Genomic DNA, 23,075 nt, shown 5'->3' on the forward strand with positions numbered 1-23,075 from the left:
GCTCAGGTCATGATCCCAGGATCCTGGGATCAAGTCACACGTTGGGCTCCTTGCTCAGTGGGGAGCCTGCTTCTCCCTCTGCCTGCCTCTCCCTCCACTATGTTCTCTCTCTCTCACCAATAAATTTAAAAAAATTTTTTTTTTAAATAACAATCTCAGGGCTGCTTTCAGGACAAACCAACAGCAGCAGCCTAGATACCATCGTTTAGAACCACATGACTACTGTGGTTTCTGCTATCTAATTGTCTCCATCAAGTGAAGCTCTAAATATAATTATCTCATCATTAAGCTATCCCAAAGATAGTGGGTTATTTATAAATATTGACAGCTTATTGAGTGAAAACAGATGTACTCATTGATAGAGCAAATGCACAGACTTTTTTTCATACTATATCTGAAACCACTTTGATGTTCCCTAGACCAAGCCACATGAGTATGGGGAGAAAGCCATGTAGTGGAATTAAGGGACTCATTGGCCTGGAAATGGTTCTCCATCTCTGTCCCAATCACACTAGCCTTTTCTACTCCTTGGGGGCTTTAGAAGGTTGCTACTAGACAAGCCTTGAATAAAGCAGCCAGAAGGGCATACCCGGATGTCACTCCTGGGTGCTCCCAAAATAAGTGGTGGTTTTCTTTCTTGATTTATTTCTACTTCATTTCTAGGTGTACATGATGTGTCTGATCTTTACAGCTAGGCTGTGAGGTCACTGAAGGCAGGGTTGTCCCTATGGCTTCTAGATTGCCAGGGCCTAGTACCAAGTAGGTATTCATGGATGCTGGTAGGAGGAGGGGAAGGAGAAAGGGGAGCAGGGGTCTGGCCAGGAGCCTGGCCAGAATGCACAGCTCCACCTGACTGGTCGTGGCCCATTTCTCTCTCTTTTAGATCCATCCAGGTTCCTAGGAGCAGCAGGCCCGCTGCCACCTCAGACACACTCGGGCTGGTGACTTTGACTTGTGTCCTCCCATCCTAGCACTTTTCACAGGCAGCCCCAGTGTGTAGCTCGATGGAGAAAGCAAGGGCTCTGGGTTGAGCAAGAGAGCTCAGATTTATAGAGTGCAGAAGAACAAAGCAGTGTTCAGACTCTCTAAGTCTCACTCTCCTCTCTACAAACTGGATATGCTGCTTAGCTGAGGATGGCAGAGGAGAACTGGACCCCTAGGGCTGCTGGGCCTGCCCTCGAGGCCTCTGAGTCATGGGGCGAGTTTGGGTGTCTGACCCTGACCATGTTTGAGTCATCATGGCTCTTGTGAGTACCTGCCTGCCTTCACCTACCTGACAATTTAGGACATGAGGCCAGTGAGGCTCAGTGACCTGCCACCCATGATGAATGCCAGGGCTGATTCTGGAGGCCAGGTCCACACCTCTTTCCCAGCAGGTGCAAGTGAGAGGAGAGGAGGCTGACGCTACTGAGAGATGAACTGTGGAGATAGGAGCTTTGACTGGCTTCTGCTACATCCAGGAAGTGGCTCTTACTGGCTCCTGCTCATACTTTCTGCCATACAGAGGGATTTGGCAAGCCACAATTATGGGCAGGACCTGAATCTCCAAGATCAATTGGACAGGTAACACATCCATAGGGGCAGGGCCTCCTGGAAACCCGAAATCCTGTAGACTGGTGCTTCTCAATGCTGGTCCCAAGACCAGCAGCCGCGGCTTCACCTGGGAACTTCTTGAAATGCAAATCCTCAGCCCCCACCCAAGCTCTACCGAATCAGAAACTCAGGCGGGACTGTCAATCTCTGTTTTCATGAGCCCTACGAGACATTCTGAATGTTTGCTAGGGTTTGAAGACCATGGCCTAGACCATCTCTGACTCCCTGTGGCCATCAGCCCTTCCAATCCCACCTTCCCAAGTCCTCCAGCCTGTTTCTGAAATTGCTCTGATGAGGCTTATCTTGAGTTTTCAGGTGAGGAGCCCAGAGGAGTGGTGCTTGTCCTATACTATCTTCTACCACCCTGAGCATTTCTCTTTTCCAGGACACAAGTCCTTTTCTTGCAAGTGGAAGACCCAGGAAGTAGAGATGGTCCTGTCCTTCACACAAAACATCTTTATGCTGCCATGGGGACTGAGCTGGTGGCCGCACAACCTGACACACTCTGGGTGCCTCTGCTTGACCACAGTGCGCTCATGATAAACCTTTGACATGGTGATCCCACTGATAAGTGGCCCAGAAGTCACCCCCTGAGGCCATGGATAACGGTAGCAGGTTCTGCGATGGTTGAACAGCCTCACCTCCAGCTGACTTGAATAAGAGCCTCACTGACTGCTGTCCATTCTCCATGGCATACCCCTGTGGGCTAGGGACACACTGCCTCATGCCTGGCCCACTGGCCAGAAGGCAAAGAATGTGGAGGAGACTGCCCCTTCTTCCCTGTAGGCCCATCTGGGGTTGGGCATCTGCTCCTCTCCCTGCAGGAGAACTCCTGAGGATTTCAGAAGTAGACTCTGGAAAACTTTAATCTGGGCTATTGTAGGCTTTCATGGGTCCAAAAATGTGTGAAATTTTAACAAAAAAGTACATTTTTCTGGACATGCATCAAATTCTCTAAGGGATCTATTACCCCAAATAGACTAAGAATCACTTTCTCTAAGAAGCCCCTCGGCAATCTCTGGAAGGTTCCTAGATATACATGGGAAATCTTAATCCATAGTTAAGTATTAATAGGAAAGAAAAATGGCTAAGAATGTAAAATGGCAATTTATTGACTATAAAATACATGATTTATAAACATGAACAGAATATACATTGACTTATAATATGACTTGTAAACTTGAATAGGATAGGATGTATACTCAGAAAGCACACAAAGCTCAAGTGTACCGCTCGATAATTACTTACAAAGTCAACAACCCATCAACTAACACCAGAGGAGTAAAGAGAATGTTCCTAGGCACTCCAGAAGCTGTCCACAGACCCCTCCCAGTCATATATTCCCCTCTACAAAAGTAACAATTATCCTGACTTTCATTGCCATATGTCAATTTTGCCTAATTTCAAACTTGAAACAGAAACAACATGTTCTCCTTTGTGTCTGGCTTCTTTTACTAAACATCATCTATGTTGTCCCTCATGGTGGTTTATTTTCATTGTTACGTATTATTCCATTGTATCAATATTTCTAGTTTATTCATGCTTTTGTTGATGGACTTTAGTTGTTTTCCCCGTTTGGATAATGCTATGAACACTCTTGTATATGTCTTTCTGTATATATTTATGTCACTGGCTTATAGGATAAGTGTATGCTCAGTAATAATATGTTGAACTATTTTCCAGTGTTTATACCAATTTAAATTCCCAATGGCACCTTATGTTTTACCAGGATCACTCTGGCTGCTGCACTGTGAATTTGCAAGGGCAAGGGTAGAAGCAGGAAGATCATCAAGAGGTTTTGCATTAATCCATGTGTGATAAGATGGGACTCAGCTCAGAGTAGTAGTATGGGAGATGGTGAAAAGTGGTTGGATTCTAGTTGTATTTTAAAGGTCAAGTCAACATTAATTTCCTGACAGTTTGGATATGGAGGATAGAAAAAGAGAGGAGACATGGATGTGTCTGAAGAGTCTGGCCTAATCAACTTTATGGCTACAACAGTCATCAACTGAGATAAAAACTTGGCAGGCAGTCTATTTGGGCATGTTACATTTGAGATGTCTATTATACATACAAATGGATATGTCAGTTCAGTTTTAACGGCCCCACCATACATCACATCACACATAAACTTTTTGATGGGGGAGAATAAGATAATTGGCAGAAAAGATTTTGGAAAGTTTTTAAAATTTTTGTTTTTATTCTAATTTGAAGTAGATAATATATTCACATAATTCAAAATTCAAAAGATTTGTAAGTGTATGCATGAAGAGTCCCCATACTTTTGTCCCCAAGCCATTTGGTTCCATTACCAGGACATAACTGATTTATTGTGTATCTTTAAATGATGTGTAAAATTTTTTTTTGGCATTAATAATTGGGAGTTTCTATCTCAAACAAAACAAAACAAAACAAAAATGGATAGGTCAGGGAGGCAGCTGGAGTTCAAGAAAGAGGTCTGAGTCATTGATATAAATTTAGGAGTTGTTGGCAAATGATGATGTAATGGTAAGGGTCCAATCAATCAAGAAAGAGAAACTCACTGTAATATGAACAGGAAAAGTTTACATTAAGCATTATTAACTACAACAGGGAATTGGAGCAACGGGATATGGGCTCATAAGGAGAGAACTCTAAAGAATATTAAGAATGGCAGATCTGAGGAGCAGCCACTACCCTAGGACAGGGATAGAAGGCTCAGGAAGAGTCCCCCTCCTCAACTCCAAGTCTTATCATCTAAGATCTAGACCTTATTGAAGGGGTATGACTACGCCCCACTGGTGTCATGGCGGTCTCTGTAGTGTTCTACCACTGGAACTTGCTGGCAATCTCTGTCTGGGTGCTGGGGAAGAGGTAGGTGTCTCAGGAGAGTCACTCCATGACAAAAGTGCCAGGAGGTGGGGGTAAGGGGAGAAAGCGTGGCGCGCTGCTGGTCACCACACACTGGAGGCGCTGGCCCTGGAAAAATGACCCACCTGCAGGAGCCTGGCCAAGAAGCAGAGCAGAATCAGGGAGAAAGACTGCTGGCTCCTGCAAAGTCTCTCCATCGCCCCCTACTGACAAAAATTAACATATACTAGTGTCAAAGGAAAAATTTTTAGAGTAGGCAATTAAGAATGAATTTGTAGCAGAGATACAATAAATTGTTAACTGATACAGATGACATATAAAACTACAAGACAGAATGAGATTACCCAGGGAAGAAGTACAGACACAGAAGAGAAGAAGATCAAAGGCCAAGTCCTGTGGGCTAACTTCAACATGTCGGGTAGGAGTGAAAGAACCTTTAGCAAAGGCTGAGAAGGAGCAGCCAAGACTGTGGGAGGTGTGCTGGGAGCAAAAAGAATCTAAGAATAGGAGGAGAGGAACTGGAGAACATATTGACAATTCCTTTGTGAAATTTTGCTACAAAGGGGCACGGAGAAAAGGTGTAGTATCTGTTATAGGAAGTGGGCCAAGAGGAGTTTGTTTCGAAGATGAGAGGAATAACTGCGTGTTGTACGGTGATGGGAATAGTCCAGTCAAAACTGATGCTGTTGGGGAGAGAATAGACTGGGGGGAGTGATACCCTGTAGATGACGGGATCTTGCACTCACGAGTGCAGGATTCCTTTAGGTGGACATAGCGGTGGTTCACCTACAGTAAGGGAGGCAGCAGAGGCGGGCATGAGTGGATATGATGGTGAAAGTCTGTGACGGTGGGAGTCTCCACTTCCATTTTTTTTGTGACGTCAGAAGCAAGGAGGGGAAAGGTGGTGGGAAAGATGAAGAGAGAAGAGGAGATGGGAAATACTCGTTTGGAAGAATGGCATAGACCAGGCAAAGTTAGCAGCATGGTTCCGGGTTTTCTTCCAGCCATTTGTTGTAGCATGCAGTAAGTAGATGGAGAATTGGGTTTACCCAGGGCTCTTATTTCACCAAGAAGATATGATGAGTGACAGAGAGGTGAGGCAGTATACAAGGCACTGATGATAATGATTGCCCATGGAGTTTAAGCTAGCTTATTATAAGGAAGAAGTCATCAAGGGAGGAAGGTATTAAGCTCTGGGTCGGAGGTACTGGTTGGATTACAGTCGGTTTCAGGGCATTAGAGGGAGTAACCTGGTATGATGGGAGGTGGCAGTCAGTGTGGGATGCTTCGGGGATTGCAATCCTTGGACCTGACAAGGTCTAGGGTCTGGTCACAGGCAGAGTGAGGGGCTGATGTAAGACAGAGGACAAGAGTGGGACTCATGGAGCCAAGAGAATGTTGGGATTATCTACCTGTAAACTGAAAGCTCCAAGAAGTGAGAGGGATACTGTTGGAGGGAGTTACAAAATTACACACTCTTGACAGATGAGAGAAGTGTGTTTCCTGTAGGGTAGCCCTTCCTAGCACCGCAGAGTGAATAACTGTGGGATGCTGAGGGAGAGAATGAGATCACTGTGAAAAGCATGAAGCATAGAGGTCTCATGTACCAAAGTGAGCCTAGTTTTGTGGGGGTAGAACTGAGCCTCAGGAGCACTGGTGAGATCATACTGAAAAGAAAACCTTCAAGACAAGAGGGAGACATAAACTCAGAAAATGTACACAGCTTTGTAGTCACGAGGACATCCAGCTCACCTGAGATGGGGGTTAGATGAACTTCAAGGCAGTCCCTTAGGTGGGAATGGGCAGGGCCCTGGGAAGGCAAACCTGCGCTGGAAGAAACGCAAGAGGCTGCGTTCTTCCAGGGAAAGCTCTATTTCCAGGAACAGAGAACGTGCTGGGTCAGAGTTTGTCCCTGCCCTCAGTCTTGGTGCTGGCAAAAGAGGGAATTACCGCACTAACGAAGTCCGAGAATGTCCAGCTCTGTCATCTTTAAAGATGAGCAGGCAGATGAGCCAGAGAGACTTCCAACCGTGGGATATTCCAATAGGCCATGGACGGACCTGATGCCGGTGGCATTCGGAGGGGACGGGTGCCATGACTACGGCTGACCGAGACTAAATATGTTACTTCGTCTTTCGTCCTACACCGAGGAACGGGCTGTAGGCCGCACTGTCGCCACGGCCTCCCCGGGAACGTGGGTGTGCGCGGCGAATGCGGCTCCTAGCCCCAATGCAGCGTGGACAGCGCGGCCGTCGTCCCCGCTGGGCCGGGATTGGATTCAATCCGGCGGGGCGAGGCGGGGCGGAGCGGGGCGCGGATTCAGGTTGGATCCCACCGCGCAGTTGTCGCCGGACCGTCCTCAGCCAATCAGAAGCCTTCCTTCTGGCCGGTCTCTTTCTTCTGTCGCCTTGTTTCCTACCGGCCTGTAAAGTCCGCGCGTAGGGCGCACTTCCGTTTCCGGCGCTGTCCATGCGGGCTTGAGAAGAAGCAGTTGTGAACCCGGTAACGGCCGCGGGGTACGAGGGGCGGCGGCGGTGGGGCCCCGGGGACTGGGGCTCTGAGAGTTTTGCGAGTCGTCCTTGGCAAGATCTGCCAGTCCACTTTTTGCCTCTGAGAAGCGCCTTAGGCGCTGGACCGGTCACACATAGTACCTGCCGGAGTCTTGCTCCGAGGTCCTTGGGACTGGCTGAATGAATTCGTGTAGAGAGCCCGAACGGGGTGGAGAGGTGACAGGGAGAAGAAAGTTCGTTTCTTGACGGGGTAATCCTAGCAGGTGACTCAGACCTGGGCCACATCTGTTGATTCCAAATTGTGCTTTTCCCGTCCCTCTCCCCGCTCCCCAAGAAAGGGAGAAAAGTGTCAATACAAGTTTGGGACCAACATGTAGTAAAGAAAAATAACGTCCTGAAATCACGTAGCCATTTAGTTTCAAAGCGTTCCCTAGGACTCGGCTCTCCTAACTCCTGGCTGGTGTTTCATTACATTATGCTGGTATATGTGGACTTTTTATTTGCGCTTGTGTGTGTCCGTGGGAAGTCTCTGATCCGAGTGCAGCCTTCTCATGTGGCCCTTTACTGCAAGGCATGAAAGATACTATTTGGATTTTCTTCGCTGTCAGATCACAGCCTCTCTTGGCAAAATGCCTAGTACATCATAGGCAGACACAAATATTTATTGAACTGAAATTAATTCAGTACCTTAACTGAGTGAAGTGACCTTTTTTCTTAGTTTCTTTTTCTTTTTAGTTAGCCAAGTGCTCAGATTATATGCAGCCTGGTTTCCTAAAAAAGCTCACTAATTCGGTGGTTCTCAATTTATGCTCCATGAGTTCCTGGGACACTCAGAATTCTTTGTAAGGGTTTCTGCAGATCCATGTGGTCTCCAGGCATCACCCACAACCAACCATATCTCACACACCTAGATGTTACTGTTTTTTAAAATGTATGTAAATGATTATTGTAATTTAAAAGTTTTACAGAATCAACAGGTACTAAAAGTAACGGAAGCTGTCATATTGGAGGATTATTAAAATGCTTTAATTTGTTAAAATGTCTTAAAGATGGTTTAAGTTTGGAAACTACTTCATTAGTCCAATTGATATTTTCCGCTGAGCAGTCCAGTATGGTAACTACTAGTCACATATGGCCATTTAAATTTAGAATGGAATTAATTAAAATTATATTCAATTTCAGTTTCTCAGTTTCATTGGGTACATTTTAAGTTCTCAGAAGCCACATGTGGTAAGTGGCCACTGTATTGAAAAGTATAGGTATAGAGTATTTCCATACTGCAAAAATAGTGTTGATATAGAGAAGATGAATAAAAAGTAATTTAAGCAGAAATAACTAGCAAATCTAATTTATAGCATAACAGAGAGAAATGAAATTGGGAATAGTATTAAGCAGTTTCTGTCCTTGTTGCCGGAATACCTTATCTCTTCATAAAGAAATAAATGAAATTTACTGTTTTTCCTTGGGTGTTTTCTGGATTGTAAAATGCTTCCCACGTCCCTGCCTCATCAATGTAGGTTATAGTTACTTGTGAATTGGTAAAAAGCCATTATGGAGACTAAGGACCAGAAGAAACACAGAAAGAAAAACAGTGGGCCCAAAGCTGAGAAGAAAAAGAAACGGCATCTGCAGGATCTCCAACTTGGAGATGAGGAAGATGCCCGGAAGAGAAACCCCAAAGCTTTTGCAGTCCAGTCTGCTGTGCGGATGGCTCGATCCTTTCACAGGTATGTTTCGCTGGATTCCAGTTGTTCATTCCATTTATTCTTCTCAAACAGTAGGAGCCTCCCCAGATGATGTTTGGATTCATGAGTCTTTAACAGCTTTGAAGGACTTGAAGATGCATGCCATATTCCTTTTACTAAAATGTGAGCAGGGTGACTAGGTGACTCAGTTGGCTAAGTGTCCAATTCTTGATCTCTGCTCAGGTCTTGATCTCAAGGTTGTGAGTTTAAGCCCTGCATTGGGATCCGTGCTGGGCACGGACCCTACATTAAAAAAATAAATAAAATGTGAGCAAGTAGTCTTTCCTGTGGAAGCTTGCCTCTAGTATCTGCCCTGTATTTGCTTTTTTTCCCAAAAGAAAAGCTTAAGAGTTTTTCTTTATAGAATTTCTTTGTTTTGTGGGGCTACTGGGTGGCTCTGTTGGTTAAGCGTCCGACTCTGGTGTGAGTTCAAGCCCGGCATTGAACCCCACACTGCACATGGAGCCTACTAGAAAGAAAGAGTGAATTTGTTTGTAAAATTTAAACGATTTCTGGGGCGCCTGGGTGGCTTAGTCATTAAGCGTCTGCCTTCTTGCTCAGGGCGTGATCCCGGCGTTCTGGGATCGAGCCCCACATCAGGTTCCTCTGCTGGGAGCCTGCTTCTCCCTCTCCCACTCCCCCTGCTTGTGTTCCCTCTCTCGCTGGCTGTCTCTTTGTGTCAAATAAATAAATAAAATCTTAAAAAAAAAATTTAAACAATTTCTATGGTAATAGGTATGCTTGTGTTTTTTTTTTCTGGACATGTTTCATATAATATGTAGTAATAAATAGCTTTATTTAATGAGTTCTTATTATAAGCCAGGCAGTGTACTTTAAATATTATTGAATTAAATTCTAATAGGAGAGCCAAATTTAACTCCAGAGCTTCTGCTGTTATTCATTATGATACACTGCCTGCACGTTTATCTTTTTATTTTAAACTATTACAGTCAGCTAATAAAGCAATCAGATTTAAGATGTGTATAGTTTTCAGTACTCTGTACTGTTGAAGTCACTCTGTTATATATTTACTAAAGGGGTTATTTGGATTGGGTCTAGAAGTTAACAGGTTAATCGTATCCATATCGTCTGTTCTGCTCTCTTTAAAATCTTATTTATAAGGATGATACCTTTTTTTTTTAAAAGATTTTATTTATTTACTTATTTGACAGAAAGAGAGAGAGGGGCAGCCAGTGAGAGAGGGAACACAAGCAGGGCGAGTGGGAGAGGAAGAGGCAGGCTCCCAGCGGAGCAGGGAGCCTGATGCGGGGCTCGATCCCAGAATGCTGGGATCATGCCCTGAGCCGAAGGCAGACACTTAACAACTGAGCCACCCAGGCGCTCCAAGGATGATGCCTTTTATATTTTGAAAATGGATTTAATTTTTCTTTTCTTTTTACAAATAGAACTCAGGACTTGAAGACAAAAAAGCATCACATTCCAGTGGTTGATCGAACTCCATTAGAGCCCCCACCTATAGTGGTGGTGGTGATGGGGCCTCCAAAAGTTGGAAAGAGCACTTTGATCCAGTGCCTCATTCGGAACTTCACCAGGCAGAAGCTGACAGAGATCAGAGGCCCCGTAACGATCGTGTCAGGTAGGAGTGTGCTACCCCAGGCTGATAGGGCATATGTCATCTGAGGGGCAGGCATGTCTTTGTTGAACATTTTCTTGACTGGTAAATGTTAAAGTAATGTTCTCACTTCATATTACCTCTTTTGTACTAAATTGGTTACAGCTTTAAAAAAGGATAGATTCCCCGATACAATAATGATGTAAATGTATACCTTATTCTGACTGCTATATGGATTTACCAAGCGTGTTCCTCTGAAAGGTTTGGCAGGCCTGGACAGCCTGGGTTGTTCGTGGTGACCACCTTCATTTAACAGGCTGTGTGTCAGGCATGTTGCTTGCCCTCATGAAGCCACATTATTAGGAAAGTGAGGGATTTCCTCTCTTTTTCTGTGAGAATTTGTCTGGTCTGAGAGATGGTGACCTTTCTGTTTGAGGGAAGATGAAACAAATTCCCAAAATGACAATGGAAGAATCTGAAATTTATTTCTTTTTTTTTTTAAGATTTTATTTTTAAGTAATCTCTCCACCCAACATGGGGCTTGAACTCACAACCCCAAGATCAAGAGTTGCTTGCTCTACTGACTGAGCCTCAGAAATTTCTGATTATAGCAGTAATATAGCTGGATTGAGGTTTTTCTTTTCTTTCTTTCTTTCTTTCTTTCTTTCTTTCTTTCTTTCTTTCTTTCTTTCTGAAGATTTATTTAGTTATTTTAGAGAGCATGCAAGAGCAAGTGGGGGCAGGGGCAGAGGGAGAGAATCTTTTAAGCAGATTCCCCATTGAGCTTGGAGCCCAGAGCCCAATGCAACGCTTGATTCCAGGACCCCAAGATCATGACCTGAGCCAAAAACCAAGAGCCAGATGCTTAACCAGCTTGAGCCACCCAGGTGCCCCAAGGCTTTTCTTTATCTTAAAGGCATTCCTGTCATTTTGACAGATTTCTTTTTAATTTTTTTTTTTAAAGTAAACTCTTACCCCCATGGTGGGCCTTGAACTCCTGACTTGGAGATCAAGAGTCGCATGCTCCACTGACTGAGATAACCAGGCAGCCCACTTTTATTGATTGATTGATTGTAAACTGTACCCCTAACGTGAGGCTTGAACTCGCAACTCTAAGATCAAGAGTTACAGACCGATTCCTTTTAACTTAAGTTAGAAATAATGATTGTTCCATGAAGAGTCTCTTACATGAGGTTTGAGGTTGTTTTTAGCTATAGTGGGAACGTGGAAAACTGATAAAGATAGAAGTGTTGGCCTGCTGCTGAACAGCAGGATCACGGTCATCATGAAGCTTGCTTCTCTGTCCATTCCAGTCAGAATTTTACCTGTTTGAGCACTTTATTCATGTGGGTTGACTTTCGATATTATTTTAAAATTAGGGAACATAGCAAGAAAACCTTACTGGATAGAATTTAAAATGGTAATTAGAGTAAATGGATATATTTTTTCAAGATTTTTTAAAAGTAAAATTTATGGGGGGTTCCTGGGTGGCATAGTCAGTTAAGCATCTGACTCTTGATTTAGGCTCAGGTCATGATCTCAGGGTGGTGAGACTGGGCCCTGTGTGGGGCTCCGCACTCAGCACAAAGTCTGCTTGAGATTCTGTCTCTCTCCCCCTCTTCCTCTGCTCCTCCCCCTACTAGCGTGCTCTCTCTCTCTTTCTCTCTCTCTCAAATAAATAAATAAAATCTTTAAAAAAATAAAATTTTTATCTTTTCACTTACAGGTAAAAAGCGCAGACTCACCATTATTGAATGTGGGTGTGACATTAACATGATGATTGATCTGGCTAAAGTGGCAGATTTGGTAAGTCAGTGGGGGCAGTGTGAATTTATGATGAGGACTTAACAGCAGTGTGGTAGATTATTTATCTCATGTTGAAGGAAAGAAAGGTTTAGGATTATTAAAGGAATGGTGAATATAATCAGGGTTACCATAGATGTGTTTGAATTCATGATGGTGATAATATTGTTATAATAAAAGTGGAACATGAACAATGAAATGTAGTCTCAAATCTAAAAGCAAATTACAGAAAAAAACCTGTAACAAACATAGTTAATTAAGATATACATACAGATAGACATACATACAGACATATAAATATATAAGTAGTAAGACCATTTCTTGAACAGTTACTAGGCACTGTGCTAACAGGTTTCTCAAAATTTAGTTAATCAAATCCCCCACTATGTCTTAGAGATAAGTAGGTATTATCTCCAGTTTACATAGGATGAAATTGAGGCCCTAGAAGTTAATCTGAGGATGGGAACTCTGCTCTTGGTGGTGCCAGAAACTCTATAGTTCTTAATGATTATGACAAAATAAGTACATGAATTGCCTTTGAGAAGTTGTCAGAGTTTGTAATAGAACATCTAGACGGTACACAGCATATGGAAATTGTCCAGCTTTGATTGCATTTAATGATAATGTTCATTAATTACATTTTAAATTAACAAAAACAAATCTAAGAAAAAAATAAAGCCATATTGAGTAGAAAGAGTGGGTTAACAGAGGCCGTTTTTTTGTTTGTTTGTTTTTTGTTTCAACAATTTCTGGAAAGCTGTTTGGTGACAAAGAGCTACAGATTTTATCCTTTGGCCCAGGAAGTCTCCTAAAATATAAAATAAAATGTAATTTAATGTAGATGTTATAGCTGTCCCATTCTAATATCAGCAAACTCAATGGCATTCAAATTTTGAACATGTAATGCTACTATTAATAAAATAAGTGTGTCATTGTCAACATAAAATAATATAAACTTATTATATCTTGTGTTTTTGAAATGATTAAAATAGTTTAGCATATGAGTAATCGGTTTCTTTTTTATGTAAGGTATACCAAGTCCCTAATTTTAAAAGCATAGACATATTAAGAAAGATGTCTTTCATATACATCTTTTTAAGACTTAAAAAGGAACCTGTGCATTTGGTAAAATATTCAAACTGTATTACAGAATACAATGCATGTTTTCTCTTCCCTGCTCTGATCCCTAGTCTCTCAGTTTCCCTCAAAGCAATATCCTAGATATGTATATAAATACACATGCAACCCTTTTAAAGCATACACTATTTATTATACATACTGTCCTGTACTTTGCTTTTTTTTCACTCAATATGTCTTAAAAGTATATAAGTACTATAGCTCAACCTTGTTCTTTTTAAGTATTCTGTTGCATGTACCATAATTTTTTTAACTTTTTAAAAAGTTTTGATTGCTCTGGGTTGTCATAAAGCCTTCTAAGTCACAGCAAAGGCATAAACATACATGGATTTGTGTGTATGTGCACGTGTGTGCTTTGAAGGAATAATACAGGCTTCATTTGTCTTTAGCTGACAAGACTGTCTGCTAAGGGGGTGTTGCTACCTATTCTTCTGTTCCTACAGTGAATTGCTTGCCCCTTGGCACTCTGTGGTGTCAAATGGCATATAGGGCTATTCCACTGCCAGCCCGCTCACCTTCAGCCTGTTCAGTGGTGTGAAAGAACTCTGCCTGCCAGCGTGGCCTGTGGTCTGCAGTGGCAGCTGTACTTTCTTGCAATGCTTAGTGGCCCATCTTCGTGTATTTTTGTGGTTTAGGGCTATGAATGTTCCTTAATTTAACCAAAGATAAGTGTTCCTGTTTCTATTTCTGTGTGTGTGTGTGTGTGTTTTAATTAGCTACAGAAAGATGAGAACAGAGATGTCTTTAATATATTAAAACTAGAAGTATCCAGGAATCAGCTCGGATTATTTTGCATGTTTGAAGAATCAAAATTTTAAAAATTAGTCTTACATGCTTATATTGTCTTATAGATTAGCATTCATAACTTCACTATTTTTTGGCTCAATTCTAAACTGGTAGCTTTTTTTTTTTTCTTTTCAGTTTCTGAGCAATTGCATGTCACAAGTTAACATAAGATAGAGCTTTCCTACTATATACCTCCCAGCAAAAAACTTTTTTTTTTCCCTTTGAGATGACTGAAACAAAAATGTTTGATTTTCTTACATTTTTGGTATTTTTCATTGATTACCACTTCATCCCATTTTTTGGATGTCAGAGATCTGTTACTTGGTTTTCTTGTTAGAGACCTGTTATTTGGCCTAAAATTACCTTACAAAAATTTTGATTTCCTGAAGCGAGGACTTTCCAGGTGAGGGCCAAATTAGACCCAGCTTTTTCTGGGTTATTTCCAATACATCCAAATTCTTGGAAGTGGAAATTTATATTGTGGTGTATATTGTCTCATGGTTGCCTTCTAGAGAAAGTCAAAGGGTGGTATTTTCTCTGTTACGATGATCTCTAAGTAATTATTTGATATAGTCCCGAATAAGATTTGGCAAACTTTTTCCGTAAAGAGCCAGATGGTAAATATCTTAAGCTTTGTGGGTCATAGTTTCTCTTGCAACTGCTTAACTTTGTCATTGTAATGCAAACACAGGTGTAGACAATACATAAATAAATTAATATGACTGTGTTCTAGTAAAACTTTAGTTATAAAACAGGTCATGGGTCATATTTGGCTCAAGGACCATAGTTTGCTTATGGTCTATTTTGAGTAGCTTCCTTGAGTAATTGTGTTTTCTGTTTTAGGTTCTGATGCTTATAGATGCCAGCTTTGGGTTTGAAATGGAAACATTTGAGTTTCTAAACATCTGTCAAGTACATGGCTTTCCCAAAATTATGGGCGTTCTCACTCACTTAGATTCCTTCAAGTATAATAAGCAACTGAAGAAGACAAAGAAGCGATTAAAACACAGGTTCTGGACAGAAGTCTACCCGGTAGGAAGAGAATTAATTATTGAGTACTAACACTATAATCTTTAAAAAAATTTAAAAACATCCCCTTCAGGATTCACCTCTGGAGTTTCTTTTATATATATCTGTTCATAGTCCCTGCAATATTTCCTCAGAATAGTCTGTATTTCAGAACTCTTGGTGTATCTCATTTGTCTCTGTAGCCTCCCAGCACCAGGCAACACCTGGCTCTAAGTGTTTTAGATTTGTGATTATTTAATAGGGTTTGTCTGAAGTTTCTCCTAATTACAGGACTAGGAACTGTAGTGCACACGTACAGCCACTCCACCCTCCCCTGCATACTGCTGTGGCCCATAGAATTTTTTCTGTGCCCAGGAGCCTCACTATCCTCTCTCTACAGTGCCCTAGACATATGCCACTGCTTGACTGGAGAGCAGTCTTGAAGCTAAATGTATTTGTAGTTCTGCCTCTGCTAGACCCTAACAAGATGAGTACTGAAAGAAGGCAGAGAAGTTTGGGAAGCATTGATACGTGGTTTGCTAAAAGTCTTCCTTACGATAGCTTCTTATTTACAGGTCTTTATTTTGATGTAGTATTGACAAGAATTTAATTGAAATTTAATTTTTTGCTCTTTTAATGTTTAGGGTGCCAAGCTGTTCTACCTTTCTGGAATGGTACATGGAGAATATCAAAACCAAGAAATTCACAATCTGGGCCGTTTTATTACAGTTATGAAGTTTAGGCCTCTTACATGGCAAACCTCTCATCCTTACATCCTAGCAGACAGGTAAAAAGTACATATAAAGTTTTTGTCTCTGGCCTTTATATTTCAAAGTTACAAAGGTCAGAAAAAGAACAGTAATAGAGCTTATTTTGTGCTTATTTTTGAGTAGTGAGGGAGAAATGTAGTTGGTGGAAAATATCTACTTTTTTGTATCATTACCTAAAGATGGTGTGGCGTCAGGAGTAAAGTATGAAATATTTAGAAAAATGTGAGAATTTTGAAGTATTTAAGGCTACATGATATGGGCCTATCCTGCTTTTTCAACCTTAATCTTCAGTGATAACTGTCTTTGGACCATGGTGCTCTAGTCACTCAGATGTGCCCTTGTGCTTTCTGTCCTTTATGTTTTTTCCATATTGTTTTCTCAGCCCGTAATCCCTTTCTCTACTTGCCAGAATCCAAGGCACACCAAAGAACCCAAATCAAAGCTTAATCCTCTTCCATAAAGGGTTTTTCTGGATCTGTTTTCATTCTTCCTTAACCTCAGGTGCACGTTATTTCCCATTTCTGGTATCTTACTCACAGAATGTGTATTACATAGAGCCTAAGAGCAGTGCAGTCATGTGTTTGCTTCTTTTCCTCTGGTAGATAGTGAACTGCACTTTCTTATTTCTATATTTCCTATAATTTTCTAAACAACGTGTTCAGTGAACTAGTGGATTTGATCAGTCTTTGACATGTGAAGGGAGGTACAAAAACTTTGACATTCATTTCTGCCATATGATTGGGTTTTATTTTTCTAGGATGGAAGATTTGACAAACCCAGAAGACATTCGAACAAATATCAAGTGTGACCGAAAGGTGTCTCTTTATGGTTATTTAAGAGGAGCACACTTGAAAAATAAAAGCCAAATTCACATGCCAGGTATCTTTTTGTTGTAAAATGTATCAAATTTGTAGAACTCTTGGGATGAGTTACTTCATTTCTCAGGAAAACTGAAAAATGGCCAAACAAGATAGAGCCACATGGCCATAAGTTTTAAGACTAACTCAGCTCTGCCTCAGCTAGCAAAGGTGTTGAGTTGACCAAATCCCCTCTGCTCTGATGATGTTGGTTAGCTAGAGAGGCAGAGTGCCAGTGACAAACAATATCCTTGTATTTGAAGCCTTCCAACTGTGGGCTTTTTTTGTTGAGAGTTGATAACACTTACAGCTGAAGCCATCTTCTTCTGTCTTCTAGGTGTAGGAGATTTTGCTGTGAGTGATGTCAGTTTCCTCCCGGACCCCTGTGCACTTCCCGAGCAACAAAAGAAGCGCTGCTTAAATGAGAAGGAGAAGTTGGTTTATGCACCTCTCTCTGGAGTTGGTGGTGTCCTATATGACAAAGATGCTGTCTATGTCGATCTTGGTGGCAGTCATGGCTTCCAGGAATCGGTAAGAAGAAAATGACAGGAAGTAATGTAGTCAGCTTTTATACACTGAAGCTTTTTATCTTTATTTGTATTTATGGTAAAAGCTACAATGTATATTGTAAATATACAGAATACATAATTGCAGCAACCAGAAAGTAAAAGTCATGTTCTCCATTCTGTTGCCAAGACACACAGGGGACCCTAGGTCTTCTAGTGTGAACATTGCAAGCAGTTTGGTGCTGTACATCCAGTCTCTCTTCATACAAGCATACCTCATTTTATTGTGCTCTGTTTTATTGCATTTCACCAATATTGCTTTTTTTATAAATTGAAGGTTTGTGGCAACCCTATATTGAACAAGTCTATCAGTGCCTTTTTTCCCACAGCATTTGCTCACTTTGTGTCTCTGTGTCACATTATGTTAACTCTCGCAATATTTCAAATGTTTTCATTGTTATTATATTTGTTGGAGTATCTGTCATAAGCGATTATCACTCACTGAAATCTCGATGATTAGCATTTTTAGCAAAGTATTTTTAAATTAAGGTATGTGCATTTTTTTAGACATAATGCTATTGGACACTTAATAGACTACAGTATAGTATAAACATAACTTTTATATGCACTGGGAAACCAAAAAATTCATTTGACTTGCTTTATTGTGGTGGTTTAGAATCGAACCCACAGTATCTCTGAGGTATGCCTATACAATATCAGTGTGTTTTCCAGCTCTCTTTGGCCTTTCTCTTTTTTTGTTTTTCTCCCTGAACATATGTATATTTATCTAGATTATATTATGTGTATTTAGATTATTACATGTTATATGTAAATACCATGTATTTGTATATGTGTAGATGGTCTTTGTGTCTGTGTGTGAGAGAAGTAATATTTTATTATTATTTTTAAAATATTTATTTATTTTAAAGAGAGAGAGGGCTAGAGAGAGAAAACGAGAGAGAGAGCATAAGCAGTGGGGAGGGGCAGAGGGAGAAGCAGGCTCCACTCCAAGCAGGGAGCCTGATAGAGGGTTTGATCCCAGGACCCCAGGATCCCAGGATTATGACCTGAGCTGAAGATAGACGATTAGCTGACTGAGCCACCAAGGCCCTCATATTTTATTTTCTTCTATTTTTTTAAGTGGGCTCCACACCCAGTATGGAGCCCAACATGGGGCTTGAACTCATAATTCTGAGGTCAAGACCTGAACTGAGATCAAGAGTTGGATGCCTAACTGACTGAGCCACCCAGGGGCCGCATAATATTTCTTATATGGGCTCCAACTTTAAATTCTCTTGCAACTTTTGGGGGACACCTAAGAATCTGTGATTCCATTGTTCCCTGTTAGTATTTGGAGAGCTGCTTTGGTCTTTTTTTTACAACTGTGGTATTTCATTGTCTGGATAAATCTTATTTATTGAATCAACCCTTGGAAGTCTGTGGGGAGGTCACTCCTAGCTTCCCCTGGCTTGAATATTGCTGCAGTTAGCACTCTCAAGCATGCAGTTTTCTCACTGGGAGGGATCTTTCTATGTAGTAAATTCCTTGAAGTGAAAATTTTGAATCAAAGGCAGCAAAAATTTTTTTAAATGAACCCCAGATTTTCATTTTTTTATTCTGCGATGGAATTTTATTGGGCAAGCTAAATGTTTTGTGGAACATTGGCACTTAAGGTTTTTCTGGCTAAGTAGTTAGGTTACCAGGTTGTATACTTCATGAACTTTGGAAAAGTTTAATGAAGACAGAGGTCAATTTTAGACTTTAAGATTTTTTTTTTTTTTTTTTGAGGCAATAAGAAATGTTTTAAGGAACTATATTTAGGATAATTTTGAGAAACTAATTGAAACCAGTATGTCTCTTCAGAATTCTTGTGTGTTCCTCACTTTCCCTTTCTTGGTGGCCTTGACAGGATGAGGTGAGGCCCACCCATGAACTGGTACAGAGTCTCATTTCCACCCATTCCACTATTGATGCCAAGATGGCTTCAAGTAGAGTGACACTTTTTTCTGATTCCAAACCACTGGGGTCAGAGGATATAGATAATCAAGGGTAAGTTTGCCATTTTTTTGTTTTTCATAAGAAAATATATTACAGAAGATTATATCACCTATCATTCTGCCATCAGGACACATTTTGGTGGGATTCATTCCAGGTTTTTTGGGATTTTTTTTTGTCGATGCTTTGCTTTATATATATATATATGTTTCTGAGGGCTTTTCAGTTATGTGACCTTACATGGAGGTATCCTTGAAATATTATACAGGATTCAGTTTTTGGCAGACCCAGAATATTCCTTAGATATCACAAAATGTTTTCTATAGGTTGCTTTTGGTTTCTTAGGAGACCGAAGGCCATTTGGCTTTCTTTTAGTGGCCGAATACTAGTACAGACAAGAAAGCTTGTTCCGGTAGCTATTGAGAAGCTACGTATCTTGTTTTCTTTAGATTGTGTTGTAGTATGTCCTGGGTCAGTATCCACTAACGTGTAGCTTATTTGAATTATTTTTACTCTTGGTTGGGAATTTGTGTATCTTACACTAATGAGTGTTTTGGTTTTATTTAGTGATTTATATGTGAGTCCCAATAAAAATCAGTCTGAAAATGATTGAAATTATCTAGTTTATAACTTACTATAAATGTATACAAAGGAAAATGTTTTGGAAAAATTTATCTGCTGCCCTCTAATTAGCAGATGGTATAGATCATAGTTAAGTACAGTATTCTTAATATGTTAGCTGGCATTCTTTAACAGGAAACTCTCGCCTCCACCCCTTTATTTTAATACCATTGTTGACTAATTGACTTTTTAAAAATTCCATTTGTTATTATCCCTTTACTAGCATTCTTTCTGATGCCTAGATTGTCCCTTCATTCTGTCTCCTCTGTCCTTTTGGCACTTTCCCATTAGCCTTTGAGCACTTCTGGCTTTCTGACACGAGATGTTCCAGGCTTAATTTTGCATTTTCCTTGCTTTGGATCTGGAATCAGTCATTTAAAGATCATCTGTTTCAAGCTTGGAAATGATCAGTCTTCTAAAAGATTGATCAAGCACTCACTTCCCTTTAGAGCAATTTTTCCCTAATGTTAGACTTTTTGTTTTTTAAAGGTACCTCGTTATTCTCTGTAAGTTTTTTTTTTTTAAGAGTTTATTTATTTATTTGACAGAGAGAGATACAGTGAGAGAGGGAACACAAGCAGAGGGAGGGGGAGAGGGAGAAGCAGGCTTCCCGCTGAGCAGGGAGCCTGATGTGGGGCTCGATCCCAGGACCCTGGGATCATGACCTGAGCCGAAGGCAGACGCTTAACGACTGAGCCACCCAGGCACCCCCTCTATAAGTTCTTTTGAAGAAAGTTGTTAGGGAACTGTGCATGAGTTTGCTTAGTATCTATTCCAGTATTTATCAGATCATCCCTTTCTATGCTATGTTATTTAAAACCATTCCTTGATACTCTGTTTGCATAAGTATTGACTTGCCATGTCTGGAGTAGCCAATTACTGTACAAATTGAGTTATTTTGCATTTACTTGGTAATATAGGCAGTGGATGCCAAAAGAGGAAAAGCAGATGGATTTGAAAACTGGTCGAGTGCGTCGGAAAGCCATTTTTGGAGACGAAGAAGATGAGTCTGGAGATTCTGATGATGAGGATGATGAAGAAATGTCTGAAAGTGAAAGGGTGAACAATAGCTGTAGTGATGACGAAACAGAAGAGGAGGCAGATGCTGAAATCACAGATATGGTGTATGCGACGGGCAAAAGTGTCAAACGGCAGAGACTGGAGGAGATGGAAGACCTTGAGGTGGATTTGCCAGCATTTGCTGACAGTGATGATGACCTTGAGAGGAGCTCAGAGGAAGAAGGAGAAGCAGAGGAAGCCGATGAAAGCAGTGAAGAAGAGGATCCCCCTGCAGGGGAGAGGGATATTTCGGAATCTGAAGTTGTTGGAGATGGTAGTAAAACAGGACTTTTACAAACTAATGGTTTGAGTAACAGTTTGAATCTGGAGAAAGCAGCCCTCACCACTTCAGATTCAGGCCATTGCACAGCTGAAGAAGCATTTGCATCTGAAGATGAAACTGAAGAAAGCTCCTCTCTCAGTACAGAGGAAGAGGATTCAGAAAATGAAGAGGTTATTAGAAAAAAGTTTCCAAAGTCTTCTCAAGTGGCCAGTGGTCAGAGGCTGGGGTCAGAGAACTTAATTGATGAGACCAGTGATGTGGAAGACTTACTCAAAGAGGAAGAAGATTACAAGGAAGAAAACAGCTATTCCACAGAAACTTCAGGTATGCTTAAATTTAACGTAACTGTTGTTATAAACTTGGCACTGGAAATGTTCTACAAATAGACTGTCTACTTTTGAGAGTCTGCTGTTTTGGAGATTTTGTTAGCTTTTCAGATACTGCAGTCAAAAAGATTTGAGGATGAATGAGCAGCGAGCTTGAGGCAGAAAGGACAGATAAACACATTTAACCGATGTTGACGTTGGTCCTTTCAGGCGCCCTCAAGTGGAAGGAAGACCTTTCCAGGAAGGCAGCTGAGGCCTTTCTGAGGCAGCAACAAGCAACTCCAAACCTTCGAAAGCTTATTTATGGCACAGGTAAGAGAGCTCTGGTTCAGATCTAGAAGTATTTTAGTTTCTTAGACTGTTTTCTGGAAAGGAGATGAGGAAAATGGTTGGAGGATTTGGGTGGTATTTTGAAATCCATATGATATCCTTGGCTGTCATAGTTTATATGTAGTGGATGTTTTTAATCATCAGCTTATGGGTTTGCCGTAAAATTTTTGGTGAGAATACTCTCCATTATGTCATTTTATATCCTCTATACGAAGTCCTTCAGGACATTTTTTTGGGTAGAATTTAGTGCCAGAAAAGAACAGAGGGGTGCATTTTATATTGTGGTCCCCAGTTACTGTGTGATTAGAACAAGGCCAAAGGAGTGTATGGGATCTAGGAGCATTGAATTGAAGGGTTGGTGTGTACTGGTTTCCATTCAGGTTTTGCCTAAGTACTCTTAGTGAATAGAGACTCAGCAGTGTTCAAGAGAAACTCTTTATGCTAATTAAAAGCTCTGCCTTTAAATACCTTTTCTTTTCATAGCCCCCAGCTTTCTGTCTCCTCACTGAACTCTTTGCTGCTTTCTTGTAGGAGAGCGTAAATCCTCCAGACACACTGAGCAGTAGTTCCCTGGCCTTTTCTCCGTCTGTAGCTGATGTGCTCAGGGACACCACCATACCTACCACAAACAGGGATCTATAGTTCCAGGTCCTTTAGGGTGAAGATTTGTTCTCACTTTTTCATCATGGTGGTCTCTTTAGTGACAGAGGATAATGAAGAAGAAGATGGTGATACCAGGGAAGAACTTGGAGGGTTGTTTCGTGTCAGCCAGCCTTCAAGAGAATGTAAGCATAAGCTTGACTCTTTAGACTGCTCCAGATTTCATGTGGAGGCGCCCCATGATTGGGATTTAGAGGAGGTAAGGCTGAATATGAATCATATGTTTGACTTCTGAGACAATTACGGAATTGTTCTAAAAGAAGATTATGTGATTTCAGTATTTCCTGCCTGTTACTAGCTTTTCATTTCTGTGAGATAATAGGACATTCCCCCAGATATTGGACTGGATCCTAAGCAATAATGTGTTTTGAGTTTAGGCAGACTGTGTGCTTAAGTTATGAAGAAATGGAAAATGTGGATGGTGGTATTGATCTTTATTTTGAAGCATTACATATAAATTTTCATAGATTAGAAATATTTTGTGTTTTATATCTAGGATATACCTCATGTCCCTGAGTTAACATTTATAATTTCTACTATTTGTAAACAAAAAAAATCCATGACGCTGGTGAATTTTTTTCCATTGCTCACCACTCTTTAGTTACACTGGAATTCATTGAGTTCTCAAACTCGCCAGGCTTAATCCCATCTTAGACCTCTTGC

At 41.0% G+C, this 23,075-nt stretch overlaps 1 protein-coding gene across 2 annotated transcripts in view; it reads left to right on the top strand.

Annotated features, from left to right (window-relative positions):
* Nucleotides 1–6,824: 6,824 nt before the first annotated feature.
* BMS1 (BMS1 ribosome biogenesis factor) overlaps nt 6,825–23,075 on the top strand; it is a 47,558-nt gene continuing 31,307 nt past the window's right edge. The window contains exons 1-12 of one of the 2 annotated variants that reach the window (XM_026481592.4): nt 6,825–6,945; nt 8,471–8,680; nt 10,105–10,295; nt 11,998–12,077; nt 14,841–15,029; nt 15,650–15,792; nt 16,533–16,654; nt 16,970–17,163; nt 19,048–19,187; nt 20,675–21,420; nt 21,633–21,734; nt 22,454–22,611. In XM_026481592.4, the coding sequence (XP_026337377.2) occupies nt 8,505–8,680; nt 10,105–10,295; nt 11,998–12,077; nt 14,841–15,029; nt 15,650–15,792; nt 16,533–16,654; nt 16,970–17,163; nt 19,048–19,187; nt 20,675–21,420; nt 21,633–21,734; nt 22,454–22,611 (2,241 nt within the window). In that variant the 5' untranslated portion in view covers nt 6,825–6,945; nt 8,471–8,504. Of the gene's footprint in view, nt 6,960–8,470; nt 8,681–10,104; nt 10,296–11,997; nt 12,078–14,840; nt 15,030–15,649; nt 15,793–16,532; nt 16,655–16,969; nt 17,164–19,047; nt 19,188–20,674; nt 21,421–21,632; nt 21,735–22,453; nt 22,612–23,075 lie in introns of both variants that reach the window. The other variant, XM_026481593.4, reaches the window with a different exon arrangement.

Source organism: Ursus arctos, unplaced genomic scaffold (assembly GCF_023065955.2).
Source record: "Ursus arctos isolate Adak ecotype North America unplaced genomic scaffold, UrsArc2.0 scaffold_7, whole genome shotgun sequence".
Taxonomy (NCBI): domain Eukaryota; kingdom Metazoa; phylum Chordata; class Mammalia; order Carnivora; family Ursidae; genus Ursus; species Ursus arctos.